This window comes from Entelurus aequoreus, linkage group LG10, assembly GCF_033978785.1.
Source record: "Entelurus aequoreus isolate RoL-2023_Sb linkage group LG10, RoL_Eaeq_v1.1, whole genome shotgun sequence".
Classification (NCBI taxonomy): Eukaryota; Metazoa; Chordata; class Actinopteri; order Syngnathiformes; family Syngnathidae; genus Entelurus; species Entelurus aequoreus.
The window spans coordinates 6,943,517-6,965,375 of NC_084740.1; the positions used below are offsets into that span (position 1 = coordinate 6,943,517).

Genomic DNA, 21,859 nt, shown 5'->3' on the forward strand with positions numbered 1-21,859 from the left:
TGCGCACAATTAAGTACCATCATTTGTATAGTACATTTTGCGTACGGGGGTTGGGGTCAAAATCCTGGATAAAAAAGCGTACATAATTGTTGAATGACCCCTTGTAAAAATAAAGAGTGTCACGTTTTAAATGCATTTTCAGACCCAAACAAAAAGAACTCCCGGGATGATTCATTGTGCTTTAAATTTTATTGCAGCATTAAGTGATGTCATGATTATCCTTACATCACACTCAAATTTATAAGCGCATGCCTAAATTTACCGCATGCCTTTGGTAAGCGCCGGAGTGAGAAGAGGTCTTAAATTAATTACCGCCGGTGCGCTAATTCAAGGAAATACGGTATGTGATATATCACTAAGCTTTAGAACTTTGTTGTAAAAATCTCCTTCCGCGTCTGTCCCTGACACCCACATTTCAGGCTCTGGAAACACTCTGTGGAAACACTCCCCACTCACACTGCTTGGTACCTCGTTTGAGCTGCTGTGACTTACATTACCATAGTAACTAATTAGATGACCATAGTAACTAATTAGATGACCATAGTAACTAATTAGATGGCCATAGTAACTAATTAGATGACCATAGTAACTAATTAGATGACCATAGTAACTAATTAGATGACCATAGTAACTAATTAGATGACCATAGTAACTAATTAGATGACCATAGTAACTAGTATATCATGCAAAAGCACAGAATCCAAGCATGTAAATAGTTAGTATAGTTGAAGACTTCCGGTCATTAGAAAACATCACTGCACATCATAATGGCAGCTACACTTTACATCTTAAACACCTAAAAAAACGATTTGGGAATGTCCAGCGGGCCAGTTTGAAAAGCTTAACGGGCCCCCGGGCCTTAATTTACCCAGGTCTGCTGTATGGTAACAGCATGAATGTCTTAAAGGGGAACTGCACTTTTTAAAATTTTGCCTATCATTCACAATCCTTATGTAGGACAAGCACACATATGCTTTTTCTTTTTTAATGCATTCGAAGTGGTAAATAAATGCAATAAAAAGTCCACTTACAATGGAACCTATGGGAGTTGCTCTATTTTGCCTAGAAAAGCCCTTAAAAATACATCCAAACACCTTCATTAAGGTCTTATATACACACTGTAAGTATGTATGCAATGTAGTAATGGGCACATTTAATATTTACATATTTTGCTCATTTTAAAGGCCTACTGAAAGCCACTACTAGCGACCACGCAGTCTGATAGTTTATATATCAATGATGAAATCTTAACATTGCAACACAAAGTGCAATTTTAAATTTCCCGCTAAACTTCCGGTTGAAAACTCCTTTGGATGATGACGTATGCGTGTGACGTAGCCAGTGAAACAGGAGTATCGGTAGCCCATTGAAGCCAATACAAAAAGCTCTGTTTTCATTTCATAATTCCACAGTATTCTGGACATCTGTGTTGGTGAATCTTTTGCAATTTGTTTAATGAACAATGGAGATTGCAAAGAAGAAAGTTGTAGGTGGGATCGGTGTATTAGCGGCTGGCTGCAGCAACACAACCAGAAGGACTTACTTAGATAGCAGACGCGAGGTCCGGTTGCTAAGTTGCTAAGTTAGCCTTAGCGTCGTTAGCACCAGCATTGTTAAGCTTTGCCAGGCTGAGAATTATTAACCGTGTAGTTACATGTCCATGGTTTAATAGTATTGTTGATCTTCTGTCTATCCTTCCAGTCAGGGATTTATTGATTTTGTTTCTATCTGCATTTGAGCCAGATGCTATCACGTTAGCTCAGTAGCTAAAGAGCTTCGTCTATGTATTGTCGTGGAGATAAAAGTCCCTGTGAATGTCCATTTCGCGTTCTCGACTCTCATTTTCAAGAGGATATAGTATCCGAGGTGGTTTAAAATACAAATCCGTGATCCACAATAGAAAAAGGAGAGAGTGTGGAATCCAATGAGCCAGCTTGTACCTAAGTTACGGTCAGAGCGAAAAAAGATATGTCTTTTACTGCATTCTAGTCCGTCACTCTAACGTTCCTCATCCACGAATCTTTCATTCTCGCTCAAATTAATGGGGTAATCGTCGCTTTCTCTGCCCGAATAGCTCTAGCTGCGTTGAAAACAATAGGAAAATATGAGGAAGTGAACAACTGACAACGTCACGCTACTTCCGGTAGGGGCAAGGCTTTTTTTTTATCAGAAACCAAAAGTTGCGAACTTTATGGTCGTTGTTCTATACTAAATCCTTTCAGCAAAAATATGTCAATATCGCAAAATGATCAAGTATGACACATAGAATGGATCTGCTATCCCCGTTTAAATTTAAAAAATTCATTTCAGTAGGCCTTTAAAGTACCAGTTGAGTGGAAAAACAAGTTGCCTCTATATTGAAACTATTAGACTTCCAAAGTTTGCGAATAAATAGATATGATCAAAATAGTATCAATGTCCCGGAGATTCCCGAGCCATTTGGAGAGATAATGAGCTTGCCAGCCACGTGATCGCGTGGCGTAGAGGTAGGAACCACACATCCCTTCATCACCAACAACAATGCAAATCATGCAGACTTTGTGAGAGCCAACAATTACTTTAAGAAAAATGATGATCCAGAAACTTATATTGTTGATCCTGAATATAGGGAGGATGAGCTACACGTTTTAGAAGCTCTGCTAAACAGATCCGGCTTTAGTGAAACACTATAGCGTCATGTAGCAGTATTGCTAAGTGCTAAACAAGAAATACAAACTGCGAACATAAAAAAATTATATCTTACTGTACAATGTCTGCTCTCACTTCGATGACGACTGATAGGAGGTCCATATTTTCCTGTTTAGATGAAGCATTAATCATGATGCGCACCAAGGGTTAAGAAGGTAACGCTGAGGGCTACTTAGCTGTGTGTTATCAATCCGTCGCTAAAAAATTGTCTGTCTGCGTTAGCGCTTATAATAACAACATTGCTAATATTTGGTTAATATTCAGGGCACGGTTTGTATATAGAGTCTTGTTGGCGGGTTATTTAAAGGGTTTTGTGGGCGGAATAGAGAGCCCCTATTGACGGACTATTTACGTATTTATTTACGACTTAGAATTAGAGATGTCGATTAGGCCTGCCGATATTATCCGCCGATAAATGCTTTAAAATGTGATATCGGAAATTATCGGTATCGGTTTCAAAAAGTTAAATTAATTACTTTTTAAAACGCCGTTGTACGGAGCGGTACATATCCGGTAAAACACGGATATAAACCCAGTCAGCAGCCCCTCCCCTCTCCCCTCTCCCACACACAACACAGGAGTTGCAGCACGACTGCAGCATGAGAAGTTTACTGGCGACGCTTGATGACCTCATCAAACCGTCGCAAGCAGAGCATAACGACAACAAGAGTGTGTTGTTGCCGGTGCTGTAGCCGTGGCTAACAAGCCAGCTCGCTCGGTGACTGACTAACGACACCATGTCTATGGTTTGGGATTATTTTAAAGTGTGTCTGACGGATACAAAACTGGCAATTTGCAATGACTGCAAAAAGTTGGTCATGCGAGGACGTCTTCCTTTAATACGAGCAATTTGATCTCCCACCTCTTCAAGAATCATGAGGAGATAAACGATGAATACAAGCGGAAGATGGATGAAAAGCAAACACCGGAAAAAAAAAAGTAGTACCACACAGTTGTCGCTTAAAGACTCCGCCGAGAAAAAACAAAAATACAACATGGCGCACACTTTGCAGCTTGCAGAAGCATTTCAGAAGCTCTGACTGACTGCTAGGCCACTTCAAGCACTCACCACTAGCTTGCAGCACATTTGTGTTACTCATACAAATGCGTCAGAGCAGGGCAGATTGAGCCCAGTTTATAATTTCCTGTTATACAGTATGCCAGGCAGTCTACTAAAGGAGGACTATGTTATTGTTTACTTTATGACTCTAGTACACTCTGGACTGAAGCTGTGTGCCTTCATTGTTTTTATAGCTGTTGTTTTGAGGCATGTTAAAAAAAAAAAAGAATAATGCACTTTGTGAAAGTCAAAGTATAGTATTTACCATAGTTGTAGTGGGTATCAGGATTATCTCAGGGAGAGCATGTCCCAAATTCCAAGCTGCTGTTTTGAGGCATGTTTAAAAAAAATAAAGAATAATGCACTTTGTGAAAGTCAAAGTATAGTATTTACCATAGTTGTAGTGGGTATCAGGATTATCTCAGGGAGAGCATGTCCCAAATTCCAAGCTGCTGTTTTGAGGCATGTTAAAAAAAATAGTGCACTTTGTGACTTCAATAACAAATATGGCAGTGCCATGTTGGCATTTGTTTCCATAATTTGAGTTGAAGTTGTTCTCTTATTTTGGAAAACCTTGTTACATTGTTTATTGCATCCAGCGGGGCATCACAACAAAATTAGGCATAATAATGTGTTCATTCCACGACTGTATATATCGGTATCGGTTGATATCGGAATCGGTAATTAAGAGTTGGACAATATCGGAATATCGGTTATCGGCTAAAAAGCCATTATCGGACATCTTTACTTAGAATGCATAAAAAAAGAGAAAGATATGTGTTCATGTCTTATATCGGGATAGTAAATGATAGACAGCACATCTCTCTGTAATTGTTGCATATTTCCAGTATGACAGATGTGATACTATGGTCAGAGTGCAGAAGTGTTACTCCAGTCACGTCAACCTGCGGAAATTACCGGAAACGTTCGGAGCGGAATATTCAAAATGGCTGACTGAATTTGTGGCATATTGTGATGTTTGGAAGGTATTTTCACACACTTTGCTGATTGTAAATACAATTACCGTAATTTCCGGACTATAAGGCCGCACCTGACTATAAGCCGCACCAGCTAAATTTAGGGGAAAATACAGATTGCTCCATATATAAGCCGCACCCGACTATAAGCCGCAGGGTTTTGGTGTGTAATTAGCGTAGTATATAGGGGTTCCTGCTACCACGGAGGGGATTGTCGGGACAGAGATGACTGTTTGGGAACGCAAAGCGTCCCATTTATTAACAATAAATCTTTCAATCAAACTTTCACATCTTTGACATGGCGAACAGCATTCGTGCAGAGTACAAATAATACAACGGTGCAAAGTAATACAAAGTGCTCGCCTGTACGTTATCAAAATAACCAGCCTACCGGTATATGAGAAGTCAGTCTTTAATCATTGTGTCTTCGTCTTCCTCCTGCGTACTAAAACCACCGAAATCCTCTTCGTCGATGTCGGAGAAGAACAGGCCGTATATAAGCTGCACCCTTGTATAAGCCGCAGGGACCAGAACAAGGGGAAAAAGTAGCGGCTTATAGTCCGGAAATTACGGTAGATATGTCAACTTGGTTTTCCACTCTGGTACTTTAAGCATACGCGGTGCATTATTTCAAAAAAACGCATCGCCACGTTAGCTTTTTTTCATTGTTACTACTCACTGCAGACTTCATGAGCACCAACTAACATAAAACATCACTTACTGTACAATGTCTGCTGTTACAGGGATGCCGATTGATGAATCTTGGTATAGTCCCGTTTAGATGAAGAATGACTCGTAATCCTCGCGAAGAAAAGGGGGTGGAACCATGCATATTTTGGTGTCGTTTTCGCCATTACCGCATCTAAATTGGCTGTCAAAGATAAATCACTCGCCATACAGCAATAGATGATCTCTGTCTATTACCTGACACCTTCTATGTTAGCTACCTCTCTTTGTTTATAATGTCTATCTTCTGCTGGATCTACTCTCTATTTTATGCTGCAGCTGTTACATATACTGTAATATTGTACATGGTCATTGTTATATATTGTATATATCATACAAACATTATATAAAATAAAATATCAGTATATATCATATACTGTACATATATTATGTAAATACTACATATGTTATATTTTATATCGCTATATTTAGTCTATTTGATACCTGCATTGTCCTTTCTATCCTTACACTTTCCATCCTTTGTAACAGCTACTGTGTGGAACAATTTCCCTTGTGGATCGTTAAAGTTTGTCTAAGTCTAAGTCTACATCAAGCTTACCACGTGATGACGTCAATCTAGGCACACAAGCTTGTGATCACGGCGCCGCTACAAATAGTTTGTCTGCGTTAGTGCTTATAATAACAATATCACTAATACTTGGTTAATAATCAAGTAACCAAATGTAAATGGAGTATTGTTGGCGGTTTTTGGACAGTTATTTATTAGGTTTTATGGGCGGGATAGAGTACCTCCCATTGACTGTGTTGTAAGCTGACTTTTATTTACTTTTATTTGTGAGTTAGAATGCATCGTCATGTCATGTCCATCCATCCATCCATTTTGTACCGCTTGTCCCTTTTGGGGTCGCGAGGGGTGCTGGAGCCTATCTCAGCTGCATTCGGGCGGAAGGCGGGCTACACCCTGGACAAGTCGCCACCTCATCGCAGGGCCAACACAGATATATTATTTGTATATATTGGGGGTGGAAAAGTTCACAAAATCCACGGAGTGGATGTTTTTACGGTTTTGTGAGAGTTTTGTGTTCAATTTAGCATACTTGCCAACCTTGAGACCTCCAATATCGGGAGGCGGGGGGGTGGGGGGCTTGGTCGGGGGTGGGGGGTGGTTGGGGGGGGGCGTGGTTATTTACAGCTAGAATTCACCAACTCGAGTATTTCATATATATTTCATATATATATATATATATATATATATATATATATATATATATATATATATATATATATATATATATATATATATATATATTTTATTTACATAAAATAAATACTTGAATTTCAGTGTTCCGGTGGCTATCCATTAGATGGCAGTATTGTCCTGTTTAACTTCTCCGTTCATGATGAGTATATCATTTCGGCCACAGTGTTCAATGGAGAAGTCTGTTCTACAAAATGTACAGGCAACATACACCTTCCCCTTCGTACTGTCCTGGATGAACTGAAATTCTTGTTTCCATTCGTTTTGGAACTTGCAAGCGTATTTCTTCATGTTGCTCGTCGACGGCGTCGCCATGTCTGTAATTTCCTCGTCCTTCTGCTTCTTCTCCTTGTCGTGTGCGCAGTTGTGCACTCTACTCTCTAAAAGCCCTAGATGTTATGACGTCATTGGGCAGGCAAGCTGTTTATATTGTGGGAAAGCGGACGTGAGAACAGGCTGTCCCCACTCAGGTCCGCATTGAGCTGGAGGGGGCGTGGCCTCCAGCTCCGGCTGAATACCGGGAGTTTGTCGGGAGAAAATCTCTGCCGGGAGGTTGTCGGGAGAGGCGCTGAATACCGGGATTCTCCCGCTAAAAACGGGAGGGTTGGCAAGTATGAATTTAGTGAACATTGTTGGTTTTTAAATATCCAGCATACCGTATCTCCCAATATTGCACCATTACCATTTAATACTTGTGGTTCTTATACAAATGTATCTTTAAATTAAACTTAAAATTGGCACCTAAAGTCTTTCATATTAATTGTGAACAATAGACAAACTTTTTTTTTTTAAAGTGCAGTTCCCCTTTAAGAGCAAAAAATAAATCGGATTTGGTGTGCGGGGTCTTAGAAATTCTGGCAGTTATTTTCTTACGTAGACCACGCACCGAACGACTCTTAAGACACTCCGCAGTTAACTAAATATACATGTCCGATAATATCGGCAGTCCGCCACACTGTGAACCCACACCAAACAAGAATGACAAACACATTTCGGGAGAACACCCGCACCGTAACACAACAGAACAAATACCCAGAACCCCTTGCAGCACTAACTCTTCCGGGACGCTACAATATACATAATATATTAGCATGCCCCAAATTCCAAGCTGCTGTTTTGAGGCATGTTAAAAAAAATGACGCACTTTGTGACTTCAATAATAAATATGGCACTGCCATGTTGGCATTTTTTTCCCATAACTTGAGTTGATTTATTTTGGAAAACCTTGTTACATTGTTTAATGCAGGGGTCACCAACCTTTTTGAAACCAAGAGCTACTTCTTGGGTACTGATTAATGCGAAGGGCTACCAGTTTGATACACACTTAAATAAATTGCCAGAAATAGCCAATTTGCTCAATTTACCTTTAACTCTATGTTATTATTAATAATGAATGATATTTACACTTAATTGAACGGTTTAAAAGAGGAGAAAACACGAAAAAAAATGACAATTACATTTTGAAACAAAGTTTATCTTCAATTACGACTCTTTAAAATTCAAAATTCAACCGAAAAAAAGAAGAGAAAAACTAGCTAATTCGAATCTTTTTGAAAAAATTAAAAAAAGAATTTATGGAACATCATTAGTAATTTTTCCTGATTAAGATTAATTTTAGAATTTTGATGACATGTTTTAAATAGGTTAAAATCCAATCTGCACTTTGTTAGAATATATAACAAATTGGACCAAGCTATATTTCTAACAAAGACAAATCATTATTTCTTCTAGATTTTCCAGAACAAAAATTTTAAAAGAAATTCAAAAGACTTTGAAATAAGATTTAAATTTGATTCTACAGATTTTCTAGATTTGCCAGAATAATTTTTTTGAATTTTAATCATAATAGGTTTGAATAAATATTTCACAAATATTCTTCGTCGAAAAAACAGAAGCTAAAATGAAGAATTAAATTAAAATTGATGTATTATTCTTTACAATAAAAAAAATAAATTTACTTGAACATTGATTTAAATTGTCAGGAAAGAAGAGGAAGGAATATAACAGGTAAAAAGGTATATGTGTTTAAAAATCCTAAAATCATTTTTAAGGTTGTATTTTTTCTCTAAAATTGTCTTTCTGAAAGTTATAAGAAGCAAAGTAAAAAAATTAATGAATTTATTTAAACAAGTGAAGACCAAGTCTTTAAAATATTTTCTTGGATTTTCAATTTCTATTTGAGTTTTGTCTCTCTTAGAATTAAAAATGTCGGGCAAAGCGAGACCAGCTTGCTAGTAAATAAATACAATTTAAAAAATAGAGGCAGCTCACTGGTAAGTGCTGCTATTTGAGCTATTTTTAGAACAGGCCAGCGGGCTACTCATCTGGTCCTTACGGGCTACCTGGTGCCCGCGGGCACCGCGTTGGTGACCCCTGCCTTATACAGTAAGACGCTCAGGTTGTCGGCCATTTTGGTTTTCAGGTCCCATTTTTGGGCGATTTGGTCCCGTTTAATTTTTCATAGTTTTTTGTTCTAATTTGGGACCTGTTTAGTTTGTCAATAAAAAACAATACAAACCGAGCTGCGGGCCGCAAATGGCCCCCCCGGGCCGCACTTTGGACACCCCTGGTTTAATGCATCCAGCGGGGCATCACAACAAAATTAGGCATAATAATGTGTTAATTCCACCACTGTATATATCGGTATCGGTTGATATCGGAATCGGTAATTAAGAGTTGGACAATATCGTCAAAAAAGGCATTATCGGACATCTCTATATATATTCTGTATATACTGTTATACTATTTGATCTTGCACTGGTACTGTATTTGACTACAGTACTTCTACTTGTACTGATACTTCTACCATAACTACTGTAACTTATTGTCTTGTAACTAATGTACATCAGAGCTATTCAAATGTTTGCATTTTTTGTTGTATTTAGTGTATTCGATTCTGTAACTAGTGTTTGGATCCCACTGTACGCAATATTGAAAAAAGCATTTCACGGTGGTGTACTCTGCATGACTTGAATAGGAGCATATTTGAGCATTTACGGTAAGTCAGGTAGTCTCATGCACAAAACTAAATAGTCTAACCACAATGTACCGCATCCCGTCTCGTCCATTGCCTTCTGACCTTGATTATGTCATCTCAACAAGGAAGTCGGTGAAGCATTTTTTTTGAATGGAGTGTTGCACACGAATGTCATCCAGTGCTAATTTGTTGTGCTGTAAACATTTCAGTCGATAAGATGCGGGGGAAAAAAACCCCTCTTCGCTCTTGAGGCGTGGTATACAAGAATATCAGTCAGTAATTTGGAATCCGTTTGAGTGCCACTCAAGACTGATTCAGAGGAGCACGCGCTTGTGTGTCATTTGGTAATGAGTGTGACTCCACCATCTGGAGGCAAGCTACTGAGGAAGGGTCAGTGACCTGGAAGGACGACGACGACAACAACAACAACGATAGAAGCTGCTTTTCAAGTCTGTTTTACCCAAACTTCTAAAGACGGACCGCTTCTCTCACTAAATAACCCATTTGAATGTTAAAAAAACCAACACAGTGTGAATAACATCAGCGTTCCTACCTGCCCGCAGGGATTCCCAATCCTCCCAAGCTGGAAGCAGCGCTTCAGCCGATAGGTAATTCCTTGAAAGTCAGCTGGATCAAGCAGGACGACGGTGGATTGCCCATCTACCATTACCTCATCCGCTACAAACCAGTAAGTATTACGAGCCATTTATCCCATTTCAGAAACTACATATTCACGAGGGACTGTAGAAATACAACTTGTACCGTATTTCCTTGAATAGCCGCGGGGGCGGTAATTAATTTAAAACCTCCTGTCACTCCGGCGTTTACCGGAAGCCGGCGGGATGGCCGTGCATGCGGTAATTATTTTAAAACCTCTTCTCACTCCGGCGTTTACCAAAAGGAATCCGGTAAATTTAGGCGTGCGTTTTGAGTGTGATGTAAGCATACCATCATGAAAAGCACATTTAATTTAAAAAAACGTTATTATGGTCTTACCTGTACTTATAAATGGAGTCCATTTGCAGCTCCTTCTGACCAAAAGCATCGATAACTTGGCTATAGAAGTCTTCATGATTTTCTTTCTTCAGTTTTAAAAGTCTTTCTGTCTCGATGGAGATATTCCTTTAATTATTACCTCCTGCTTCCATTGAAAGTCCAGTTTAGAAAACTGTTTTATTTTAGATACCGGTATGTAATCCTCCTTGTTAAAAAAAAAAAAAATCTCTTGCTGCGTGTGTTCACTTCTTCTGCAGTACCAGAAGTCGCAAGAAGGATCACTAGCGCGGCAGCGCCCTCTACCACCAGGAGGCGGGAGTCATTTAATGACTTATACAGTATTTGACACACGCAGCTACGGTATATTAATACAACATAGCTGCTTACGGTTCTCTTTAGCATACTGTACCGGTATTCAATAGCTTGGACCTTAAATCCTACTGAATAGCTCTTTATCTTTTTTCCTTTGTGCGATTGCAAACTACTGAAAGCAGCTTCCTCCATTTTGAAAATGAGGACAGATGCGTCACTCGTGACGTAACGAATTTGACCCGGTGGAAGTTCTAGACATATGCTAAATATTTTGCGAAACGAGTTTGACCCGGCGAAAATTATAGACATGCTATAGTAAAATTAATATTTTGCGAAACGAATTTGATCCGGCTTCAATAATAAACCGGCGATAAGGCCAAGCATGCGTTAATTATTTTGAGAAACGAGTTTGACCCGGCAGTAATTCTAGACGTGCGAATACTATATTCCCTGCGCCAATTCAAGGAAATACGGTATATACTTTAAGGAGTCTATGTACAGCAGTATAAATGTACTACTCAAAGCAAAAAAATGTAAGATTATTGTATAAATGTCTTGTAACATAAGTGTAAATGTCCAAATTGTGTCCAGAATGTGAATATTGAGTGTCGGTACTAGGGGTGTGGGAAAAAATCGATTCGAATTTGAATCGCGATTCTCACGTTGTGCGATTCAGAATCGATTCTCATTTTTAAAAAATGTTTTTTATTTATTTATTTATTTATTTATTTATTTTTTTTTTTTAATTAATCAATCCAACAAAACAATACACAGCAATACCATAACCAAACCCGACCCAGCAACACTCAGAACTGCAATAAACAGAGCAATTGAGAGGAGACACAAACACCACGCAGAACAAACCAAAAGTAGTGAAACAAAAATGAATATTAAAGTTAAAGTTAAAGTACCAATGATTGTCACACACACACACTAGGTGTGGTGAAATTTGTCCTCTGCATTTGACCCATCCCCTTGATCACCCCCTGGGAGGTGAGGGGAGCAGTGGGCAGCAGCGTAGCCGCACCCGGGAATCCTTTTTGGTGATTTAACCCCCAATTCCAACCCTTGATGCTGAGTGCCAAGCAGGGAGGTAATGGCTCCCATTTTTATAGTCTTTGGTATGACCCGGCCGGGGTTTGAACTCACAACCTACCGATCTCAGGGCGGACACTCAAACCACTAGGCCACTAATCAACAACAGTATCAATATTAGTTACAATTTCAACATAGCAGTGATCAAAGATCCCTCATTGACATTATCATTAGACATTTATAAAAAAGAACAATAGTGTCACAGTGGCTTACACTTGCATCGCATCTCATAAGCTTGACAACACACTGTGTCCAATATTTTCACAAAGATAAAATAAGTCATATTTTTGGTTCATTTAATAGTTACAACAAATTTACATTATTGCAATCAGTTGATAAAACATTGTCCTTTACAATTATAAAAGCTTTTTACAAAAATCTACTACTCTGCTTGCATGTCAGCTGGGGGTGTGGGAACAAATCGATTCGAATTCAAATTGCCATTCTCACGTTGTATGATTCCGTATCAATTCTCATTTTTCAAAAATCAATTTTCTTCCCCCGCTCCCGGCAATGTGTATGTGCCTTCTGGGCAACCGTGGGTATTGCACAATAAGCAGCGTTGCTACCTGGTGGCTAGCTAGTACTAAGGGGAGTGTACAGTGTTGTGTTGCCGCTAAAATGCAAGGTAAAAGAAAAAGACACAGCGCAGCCTAAGGAAATACAACCGCCTCCGCGGGCTTTGAAAGCAAACGTTTGGAGACACAGGGGTAGGATTAAATAATCTCCGCTTCTTCCTACTCCTTTTCGAACATGTTGAAAAGAGAAACAGGAAATTGTGATGTATCATGTTATATGCTTGCATGTTCGAAATAAACTCAAACTCAGACTCAGACTCAGACTTTGGATTTTACCGTGGCAAGAAAGGGCCTGACATGACTCATGCAATTTGCAGACTTTGCAACGCTAAAGTTAAGTATTTTGGGAATACTTCAAATCCCCGCGCTCACTTGGACAGACACCACCCACAGTTATCAGAGGAAAAGGATCATCCACTAACACCACCGGCAGCAAAATTGGGTTTGGTTTTGAAATTGTATTGCATTATTATGGTATTGTTGTGTATTGTTTTCATTTTTTTTTAAAATAAATAAATTAAATAAATCGTTTTTGAATCGAGAATCGTATTGAATTGAAAAAAAAAATCGATTTTGAATCGAATCGTGACCCCAAGAATCGATTCTGAATCGAATCGTGGGACACCCAAAGATTCACAGCCCTAGTCGGTACCATTATCTCGCATTGCATGAAATGTACCAATGGTGCTAACAACACTATGTTTGATTGTAAGCAAGACACAATTAACTTGCAACTACAGTACCTTGTATTGCCAGCTGTTAGTTTTGAAAATGTAAAAACATCAACAACAATCACTCTAGTATGGGTGAGGGCCGACATCCGGGCAACTGAGCTACATACGGGTTCTTCGAGCCGTAGCAACCAGACTGCCGTTGAAAACAAACCGTTGCCATTACTCTTTAACCTGTCGACCTACGCTGGTTAAACCCGTCATTCTGCCTCCAAAATGCCGAAAAACTGTGTTGTTTTTGGTTGTGCTAACCACAACTGGAAACGGGGAAAACAGAGGTTGTATTTTGTTCTGCCAAAGCGTGATAAAAGCCCACAGAGACGAGACAAATGGCTCGCAGCTTTACACCGGGGAAACGAGGACGGTTCTCACTGGAGTCCCCCAAAGTCCCGGGTCGTGTGTTCGGATCACCTTGTTTCTGGTAAATATAAGGAACAAAAATCCACCTTCTTAACCACAACTTGGCTATACCGTCCGTGCTAATGTTGTACTTGTTGAATTTTTATCTTATAACGTTCGACAGCTGAAGTTGTTGTTGTACAAAAATAACATGCGGTATATACTATATAGTCTATAGCAGGGGTGTCAAACTCATTTTAGATCTGGGGCCACATGGAGAAAAATCTACTCCCAAGTGGGCCGGAATGGTAAAATCACGGCACGATAACTTAGAAATAAAGACAACTTCAGATTGTTTTCTTGTTTAAAAATAGAACAAGCACATTCTGAAAATGTGCAAATCATAATGTTGTTGTTGTTTTTTTTACACTTACATGTTGCGGTTAATAGTATTCTATCTTTATTTGTCGTTATTTATACTTCCTGAATAAATTATGTGATAATGTTCATCAGTCAACTCATTGGTGTTAATTTGCAATCTATGAAGATAAAAAAAATAGTATCAAAATCCAATTACAGGATGTTATTCATGTAGTTTGCTCATTTTCCTCCAATGATGTACTAACATCATGTGGTTTATTTTTTTCGTACATATGTAGCATCATCTACAAATTTACAAATAATTGCTATTGCGACATCTAGTGGTACACATTTAGAAAAGCATCTTTTTTCATTCAAAAATTTCGGCTCATTTTTATACTTAGCAAACTCATCCCGCGGGCCGGATAAAACCTGTCCGCGGGCCTGATCCGGCCCTCGGGCCGTACGTTTGACACCCCTGGTCTATAGCCTAGCTAGCTATTTTCGAAAACCGGACAACGAGAGGATACCAAAGGCAGCGTTAAGATAGACACCACCGGGAAAACGTAAGCCAGGGTGGACAAAGAACACCTGGCGAAGAACAGTTGTACTTAAACAATACACGTAGCCCTCAAATCTCTCAATATTTTATACACTAACACTTGATCTTGTTGTTGATAACTTCCGCGTCTCTTTCTTAGTAGCGCGCAGGCTAAGCTAACTAGCAAGCTAAGCCTGAGAAGCTTTAAGTTCACTGAGACGAGTCTGACGCAAATAATACATTTTCGTTTTTTCACACGATATGCGAATAAGTAAAAATGCGTAAATGAAGGATTTAACGCCGACTTCCAAGCCACAACGCTCGTTAAATGCTTTTTCTGTCAATGCTGTGTTCGCTGTGAGCTGGTTTGTTTTCAACAAATTCCCGGTTGCTAGGGGATTGGTAGGCAGAAGTGACGTAGGTCCGCCCTCACCCATTGATCATATACTGATACTATATACCCTTAATATCCACACCACCTCAATAGGGATCGAGCCGATCCTCTAACGCGCTGACACACTAACGCTTGTTGGCTGGTGGTAGACGTTTATTTAGAACATGTATCAATATGACCAGTGTTGGGACTAACGCGTTACAAAGTAACGCATTACTGTAACGCCGTTATTTTTCGGCGATATCTAGTAGTCTAACGCGTTATTTTTTATATCAGTAACTCGGTTACCGTTACTACATGATGCGTTACTGCGTTATTTGACATTATTTTTGATGTAGTATCGGCTAGAAACCTGAGGAGATCCGAGTGTGTTTTATTGGAGAGCTGCAGTGTCGTCCTTCTGATTCTTCCTGTGTCCGGAATCTGTGTTCTCAAAGGAGGTGCATGTAGACAGCGGAGTCTTGGCCTGAAGAGTTTGCCCGTCAAGTGTCGGCTTAGTGATTGTTTATGAATAGGTGCATTCATCATTACACTGGATAGCATACACCAGATTGTTTTTGTGGGTGTAGGGTGTCCGGTCTTTAGATGCCACCGGTCTCTGTCACAGGGTGTTGCCTGCTTTGAAGTGTACTGGGATGTTGTGTTGGTTCAAAATTCTTCTGAGTTTCTCAGATAGACCTGATACCTATGGAATGACAACATTTTTGCGTCCGTCACCTTTTTCCTCCTCATTCACTCTTTTCTTGTTATTTCTGGAACTGGATGTATTTTTCACAAACGACCATGCTGGGGTAACCACGGGTTTCCCCAGCTTCCCTCAAACACCTATGCTCTTTCTCTTTGCCTGTGGGCTGGTAGGAACAAGATCAGCTCTGTGTTGTCGGGTTCCGATAACGCCCTGTTCGTGTTCCAGTGGGTGGTGTGAGTCAAAAAGTAGGCATTGATCGTATAACACAGGCCTGGGCAATTATTTTGCCTTGGGTGGCCGAATTTAGAGAAAAAAATGTGTCTGGGGCCGGTAGATCTGTTTTTAGGATTAGGTTAGGAACACGAATACAAAACCTCACAATAATTTCTGAATGCTAAAAACTATATGACAGACCACCTTAAAAAATGGAATGGAATTTTAAACTTTTTTACTGAATGAGACACCCAGAATGTACATGAAAATAAAGAATGTGGGGTTTACTATGAAGGATAAAACACTGAATATTGACAACATATGAACATCACACACCCCTCTCGATTGACATATTTTACAATCAAGTGAAACGCAACAAAAATGCAGCGCAATATGAACGCGAAGGGTAAAATAAACCCCACCTACAATCTGATGTATGTGATATATTACTAAGCTTTAGAACTTTGTTGTAAAAATCTCTGTCTGTCCCTGACACCCACATTTCAGGCCGGCCGCTCTGGAAACACTCTGTAGAAATGCTCCCCACCCACACTGCTTGGTGCCTCGTCTGAGCTGCTGTGACCTACCATAGTAACTAATTAGATTACCATAGTAACTAATTAGATTACCATAGTAATCTAATTAGTATATCATGCATAAAGTGCAGATTCCAAGCATGTAAATACGTAGTATAGTTGAAGACTTACGGTCATTAGAAAACATCACTGCACATCATAGTGGCAGCTACACTTTACATCTTAAACATCTAAAAAAAAATTATTTGGGAATGTCCGGCGGGCCAGATTGAAAAGCTTAAAGGGCCCCCAGGCCTTAATTTGCCCAGATCTGCTATAACACAATAACTTAGATATGGTAACACTAGCGAACAGTAGACATTTTTGGTCTCAAACATATTTTGCTTTATTCATTGTATACATTTTTATTTGCCACCTCATGTTGTATTACCTTTTTTTTTAATGAGATTTATATGTTGTTAAATTATCCTCTCGCTAAACTATTAATCTATCATTGTGTAACATGGTTCCATCTACACTTCTTAAACTTTACTAAGCACTTCATTCTTTTTTTCGGACAAGATCAGGACATCTCTATAGTTTCTAGTACTGTCTTTTGAGGAAACATGGTGAAATAAAATGGTTGCTAAAACGCAAGGGATGCTCCCACTTTCGTGAGGCATTGTTCACTATATAGATTTGATTTATTATTGATTGCATGCCTTGTTGCGCCTTAGATTCAGTCGACGCAGTGGAAACCGGAGATCCGGATGCCCAACGACAGCGACTATGTGGTTCTAAGGGGACTGGAGTGGGACACGGAGTACAACGTCAACGTGGTGGCAGAGAACCAGAAGGGCAAGTCGCTGCCGGCGAGCATGTCCGTCAAGACGTCCACTCAGCCGGCCGTCATCCCAGGTACATAAACCCCCCCCCCCCCCTGGCTCACAAGCTCTGCTTCTCACGCTGCAACTAATGAACACCAGGAAAAATTGAGGAGCTCCACTCAAAAGCTCACCTTCTATTTTTTTGCTGTAAAAGTTCAATGACAACTCCATGAATTTTGACTGGACATTGTTGAGCTGAAAATTATTTCCTGGCTGAATTGTCAGACTTCACGGTCTCGCTCAATGAGCTCGAGTCTGCTCCTGCAAAAAAAACTGGGCCAGGCAACTTTTTCTACAGAAGCAGAAATATTTCCCTCTGAATTATTGTCATTTTCCTCAGTCTAACTTTTGAATAAGTGAAGTGTGCAAATAGTTCTCCACAGCTGACTAACCCTAAGGCTGTACCTCTATGCCACCGTGTCCTCTCACTTTTACAAACCCCGTTTCCATATGAGTTGGGAAATTGTGTTAGATGTAAATATAAACGGAATACAATGATTTGAAAATCATTTTCAACCCATATTCAGTTGAATATGCTACAAAGACAACATATTTGATGTTCAAACTGATAAAAAAAATGTTTTTTGCAAATAATCATTCACTTTAGAATTTGATGCCAGCAACACGTGCCAAAGAAGTTGGGAAAGGTGGCAATAAATACTGATAAAGTTGAGGAATGCTCATCAAACACTTATTTGGAACATCCCACAGGTGAACAGGCAAATTGGGAACAGGTGGGTGCCATGATTGGGTATAAAAGTAGATTCCATGAAATGCTCAGTCATTCACAAACAAGGATGGGGCGAGGGTCACCACTTTGTCAACAAATGCGTGAGAAAATTGTTGAACAGTTTAAGAAAAACCTTTCTCAAGCAGCTATTGCAAGGAATTTAGGGATTTCACCATCTACGCTCCGTAATATCATCAAAGGGTTCAGAGAATCTGGAGAAATCACTGCACGTAAGCAGCTAAGCCCGTGACCTTCCATCCCTCAGGCTGTACTGCATCAACAAGCCACATCAGTGTGTAAAGGATATCACCACATGGGCTCAGGAACACTTCAGAAACCCACTGTCAGTAACTACAGTTGATCGCTACATCTGTAAGTGCAAGTTAAAACTCTCCTATGCAAGGCGAAAACCGTTTATCAACAACACCCAGAAACGCCGTCGGCTTCGCTGGGCCTGAGCTCATCTAAGATGGACTGATACAAAGTGGAAAAGTGTTCTGTGGTCTGACGAGTCCACATTTCAAATTGTTTTTGGAAACTGTGGACGTCGTGTCCTCCGGACCAAAGAGGAAAAGAACCATCCGGATTGTTCTAGGCGCAAAGTGTAAAAGCCAGCATGTGTGATGGTATGGGGGTGTTTTAGTGCCCAAGACATGGGTAACTTACACATCTGTGAAGGCGCCCTTAATGCTGAAAGGTACATACAGGTTTTGGAACAACATATGTTGCCATCCAAGCAACGTTACCATGGACGCCCCTGCTTATTTCAGCAAGACAATGCCAAGCCACGTGTTACATCAACATGGCTTCATAGTAAAAGAGTGCGGGTACTAGACTGGCCTGCCTGTAGTCCAGACCTGTCTCCCATTGAAAATGTGTGGCGCATTATGAAGCCTAAAATAGCACAAGGGAGACCCCCGGACTGTTGAACAACTTAAGCTGTACATCAAGCAAGAATGGGAAAGAATTCCACCTGAGAAGCTTCAAAAATGTGTCTCCTCAGTTCCCAAACCTTTACTGAGTGTTGTTAAAAGGAAAGGCCATGTAACACAGTGGTGAACATGCCCTTTCCCAACTACTTTGGCACGTGTTGCAGCCATGAAATTCTAAGTTATTTATTATTTGCAAAAAAAAAAGAAAGTTTATGAGTTTGAACATCAAATATGTTGTCTTTGTAGTGCATTCAACTGAATATGGGTTGAAAAGGATTTGCAAATCATTGTATTCCGTTTATATTTACATCTAACACAATTTCCCAACTCATATGGAAACGGGGTTTATACTTCCTAATTCAGCTTCTCATTTCAAGCATTCACACACCTTCACCCCTTTGTGCTTTTTCTTTATCTTTTTTTTTTTTTTAAATTCACCTTTGTGTTTTCAGGCGACATATTTTCACTTCTCTCTTCTTGTTTTCTCCCATCCCCTTCTCTTTTCCCCCCCTTTTCATTCCTCCCTTTTTTTTCCCCCCCAACGTTCCCGTGCTGTGGCCCCGGTTCTGGACATTGTGTGTCGGGCATCCAGCCACTCAGGGCTGTTCACCCATGACGTGCTGTGTGGCATCACTCATACTGTCTGCCATCACTGCATTCCTGCTCTCATAGTCCGGTGGGCCCGCTAACAGGAGCTTTGCCTCTCCTTCTACACGCCTTCACTTCTTAAAAGCAGACAGTGACAGATGCGTGGGGGGAAAAAAGAGCAATGAACAGCTTTTTTTTGCAACAGAACTGAACCAAAGGCAGTGGAATAAACCCCCCCAAGCCTCACAGACTGACATAAATTCAGCAACAAACTAGAGTCTGGTCCCATTCTACAGATATCGATATTTTTATGCTTTACTGTGTACTGAAGTGTAGGGATGATGTTTGATAAGAAATTATCGAGTTTGAGCCCATTATCGAATCCTCTTATCGAACCGATTCCTTATCGATTCTCTTATCGAAGTCAGATAGGTTGTTGTATATGGGAAAAAAAACAATATTTGGTTTAACAAAAGCTCACTTTTATTTTATAAGAAAAAACTAAAATAAAATAAATAAATAAATATTGACTGTTGTTACCCAAAGTATATTAAGTGGGATTTTTCAGAAAAACAAATATATACAGTAACACAAAAACAACCTGTCTCTGTGATCACTATAGGTGTATAAATAATAATATAGTGTTAAATAAAATAAATAAAACCTTTGGCAACAAAACTGAAAATAATACAGCGCTCCAAAAAGTGCACTTCTGCTGCTATTGGAACATACTAACTACACACACAGGCAGACAGCTAACAAACAATCCAAGACGTCTAATAAAGTTCCAAAGCAGATTAATCCATTTAGGCTCTTTATTGTTGTTCATCTTGCTTTGTCTTTTCCTATCTTTACTTTTGTCTTGCACTGGACTGTTTTTTTGTTTTTGTTTTAACTGAAATACACACAATGACAAATGTATAAGCTATGTGATTCAATTAACATACTCAAATTTAATACACAATATGTAAATATTAGCTTCACACAAATAGACAGTACTATCATCAAACAAATACTTCTGAGTGTTGAAACTATTTCGATGGTGGAAATACACGACTGGCAGCCATTTTAAGTCCTCAAAACATCCACAAACATTGTTTTTCAATAAACATCTTAGTATCAAATTGAACCACTTTCCACCTTAATATTGAGTTACATAAACAAGTTAAACAGTTTACTTACAGACTTATGTTTTCCAAGGCTTGTAAGAGCTAACACAACTTGTCTACTTCTCAATTGTCTCATGAACTGAACTGACGTCGTCAACCCGGAAGTGCCCGAACTAATGACGCGTAGTATTTTCATATCGCCACAAGGTGTCAGTAAGAGTCTACAATCAAATGGGCATAACATTGCCCATTTGGGATTCGTTCCCAGGGATTCGAATAAAGAACCAACTCTTTCTCTTTACTATAGTGGCCTCGATAACGGGGAACCGGTTCTCAAAAAGGGATTCGAGTCCATGGAATCGGTTCTCTTCTTATCGAACAACCGGGAGAATCGGTTTCAAACATTATCCCTACTGAAGTGTGTATATTATTATTACATAAAGACCAACACTAGCTAACTTTTATGTCACAAATATTAACAGAAAAAAAAGATGCTAATTGCACTGGAATAGTTTGCATACTTTGTGCAACTTGATATTTTTTTTTTACTATCCATTTCTCATGCATGTCAAATAATGTTTTTTTACCATTCTAATTGACGGGTGCTTTTTTCCACAGAGCTGCACATTCTCCACCAGCAGATTCTGTCTGATCATAATAAGTGTCATTTATCTATAGACAATAGTTGACATATCTGTTCATAATACATATCGTAAGCTTGGGTTTTCTCTTACATCTACTAGCAAATAAATAGCCATGTATGGTAAGCAGTTGTGCATCCATCCTTTCACTTATACACGGAGAGAAGGTGAGTGGTGTCATATTTTTGCTGAGCTATTTGTAGTGGTAGTCCTGTTTTAGTCGGCGGTTTGCGGACTAAGCTGTGATGTGTCTGTGGCAGACTTGGATGAGGACGCCAGGTTTCCCGTGGGCATCGTGCTGTGGGCGGGGATCCTGGTGGTGGCGTTTGTGCTCCTGCTGCTGGCCGTAGACGTGACCTGCTACTTTGTCAACAAATGCGGCCTCATCATGTGCCTGTGTGGCAAGTCGGGCTCCGGGACCAAAGGCAAAGACTTGGAGGAGGGAAAGGCCGCGTTCATGTAAGGAATTAACAAATGCAATCAAATCTGCTTTAAAGGGTCACATTCTAGCATATGTGAGAAATGCATTATTGTTGGGCGTGTAGCAAGCAAGGCAGTATAAC

The 21,859-nt window shown here is 39.6% G+C and overlaps 1 protein-coding gene across 6 annotated transcripts in view; it reads left to right on the forward strand.

Annotated features, from left to right (window-relative positions):
* The window catches only part of ncam1b (neural cell adhesion molecule 1b), a 286,896-nt gene that overhangs the window by 243,855 nt on the left and 21,182 nt on the right, over positions 1-21,859 (forward strand). For 5 of the 6 annotated variants that reach the window (XM_062059916.1, XM_062059911.1, XM_062059914.1 and 2 more), the window contains 3 exons: positions 10,211-10,335; positions 17,147-17,327; positions 21,557-21,755. In XM_062059916.1, the coding sequence (XP_061915900.1) occupies positions 10,211-10,335; positions 17,147-17,327; positions 21,557-21,755 (505 nt within the window). Of the gene's footprint in view, positions 1-10,210; positions 10,336-17,146; positions 17,328-19,550; positions 21,423-21,556; positions 21,756-21,859 lie in introns of those variants that run through there. The other variant, XM_062059915.1, reaches the window with a different exon arrangement.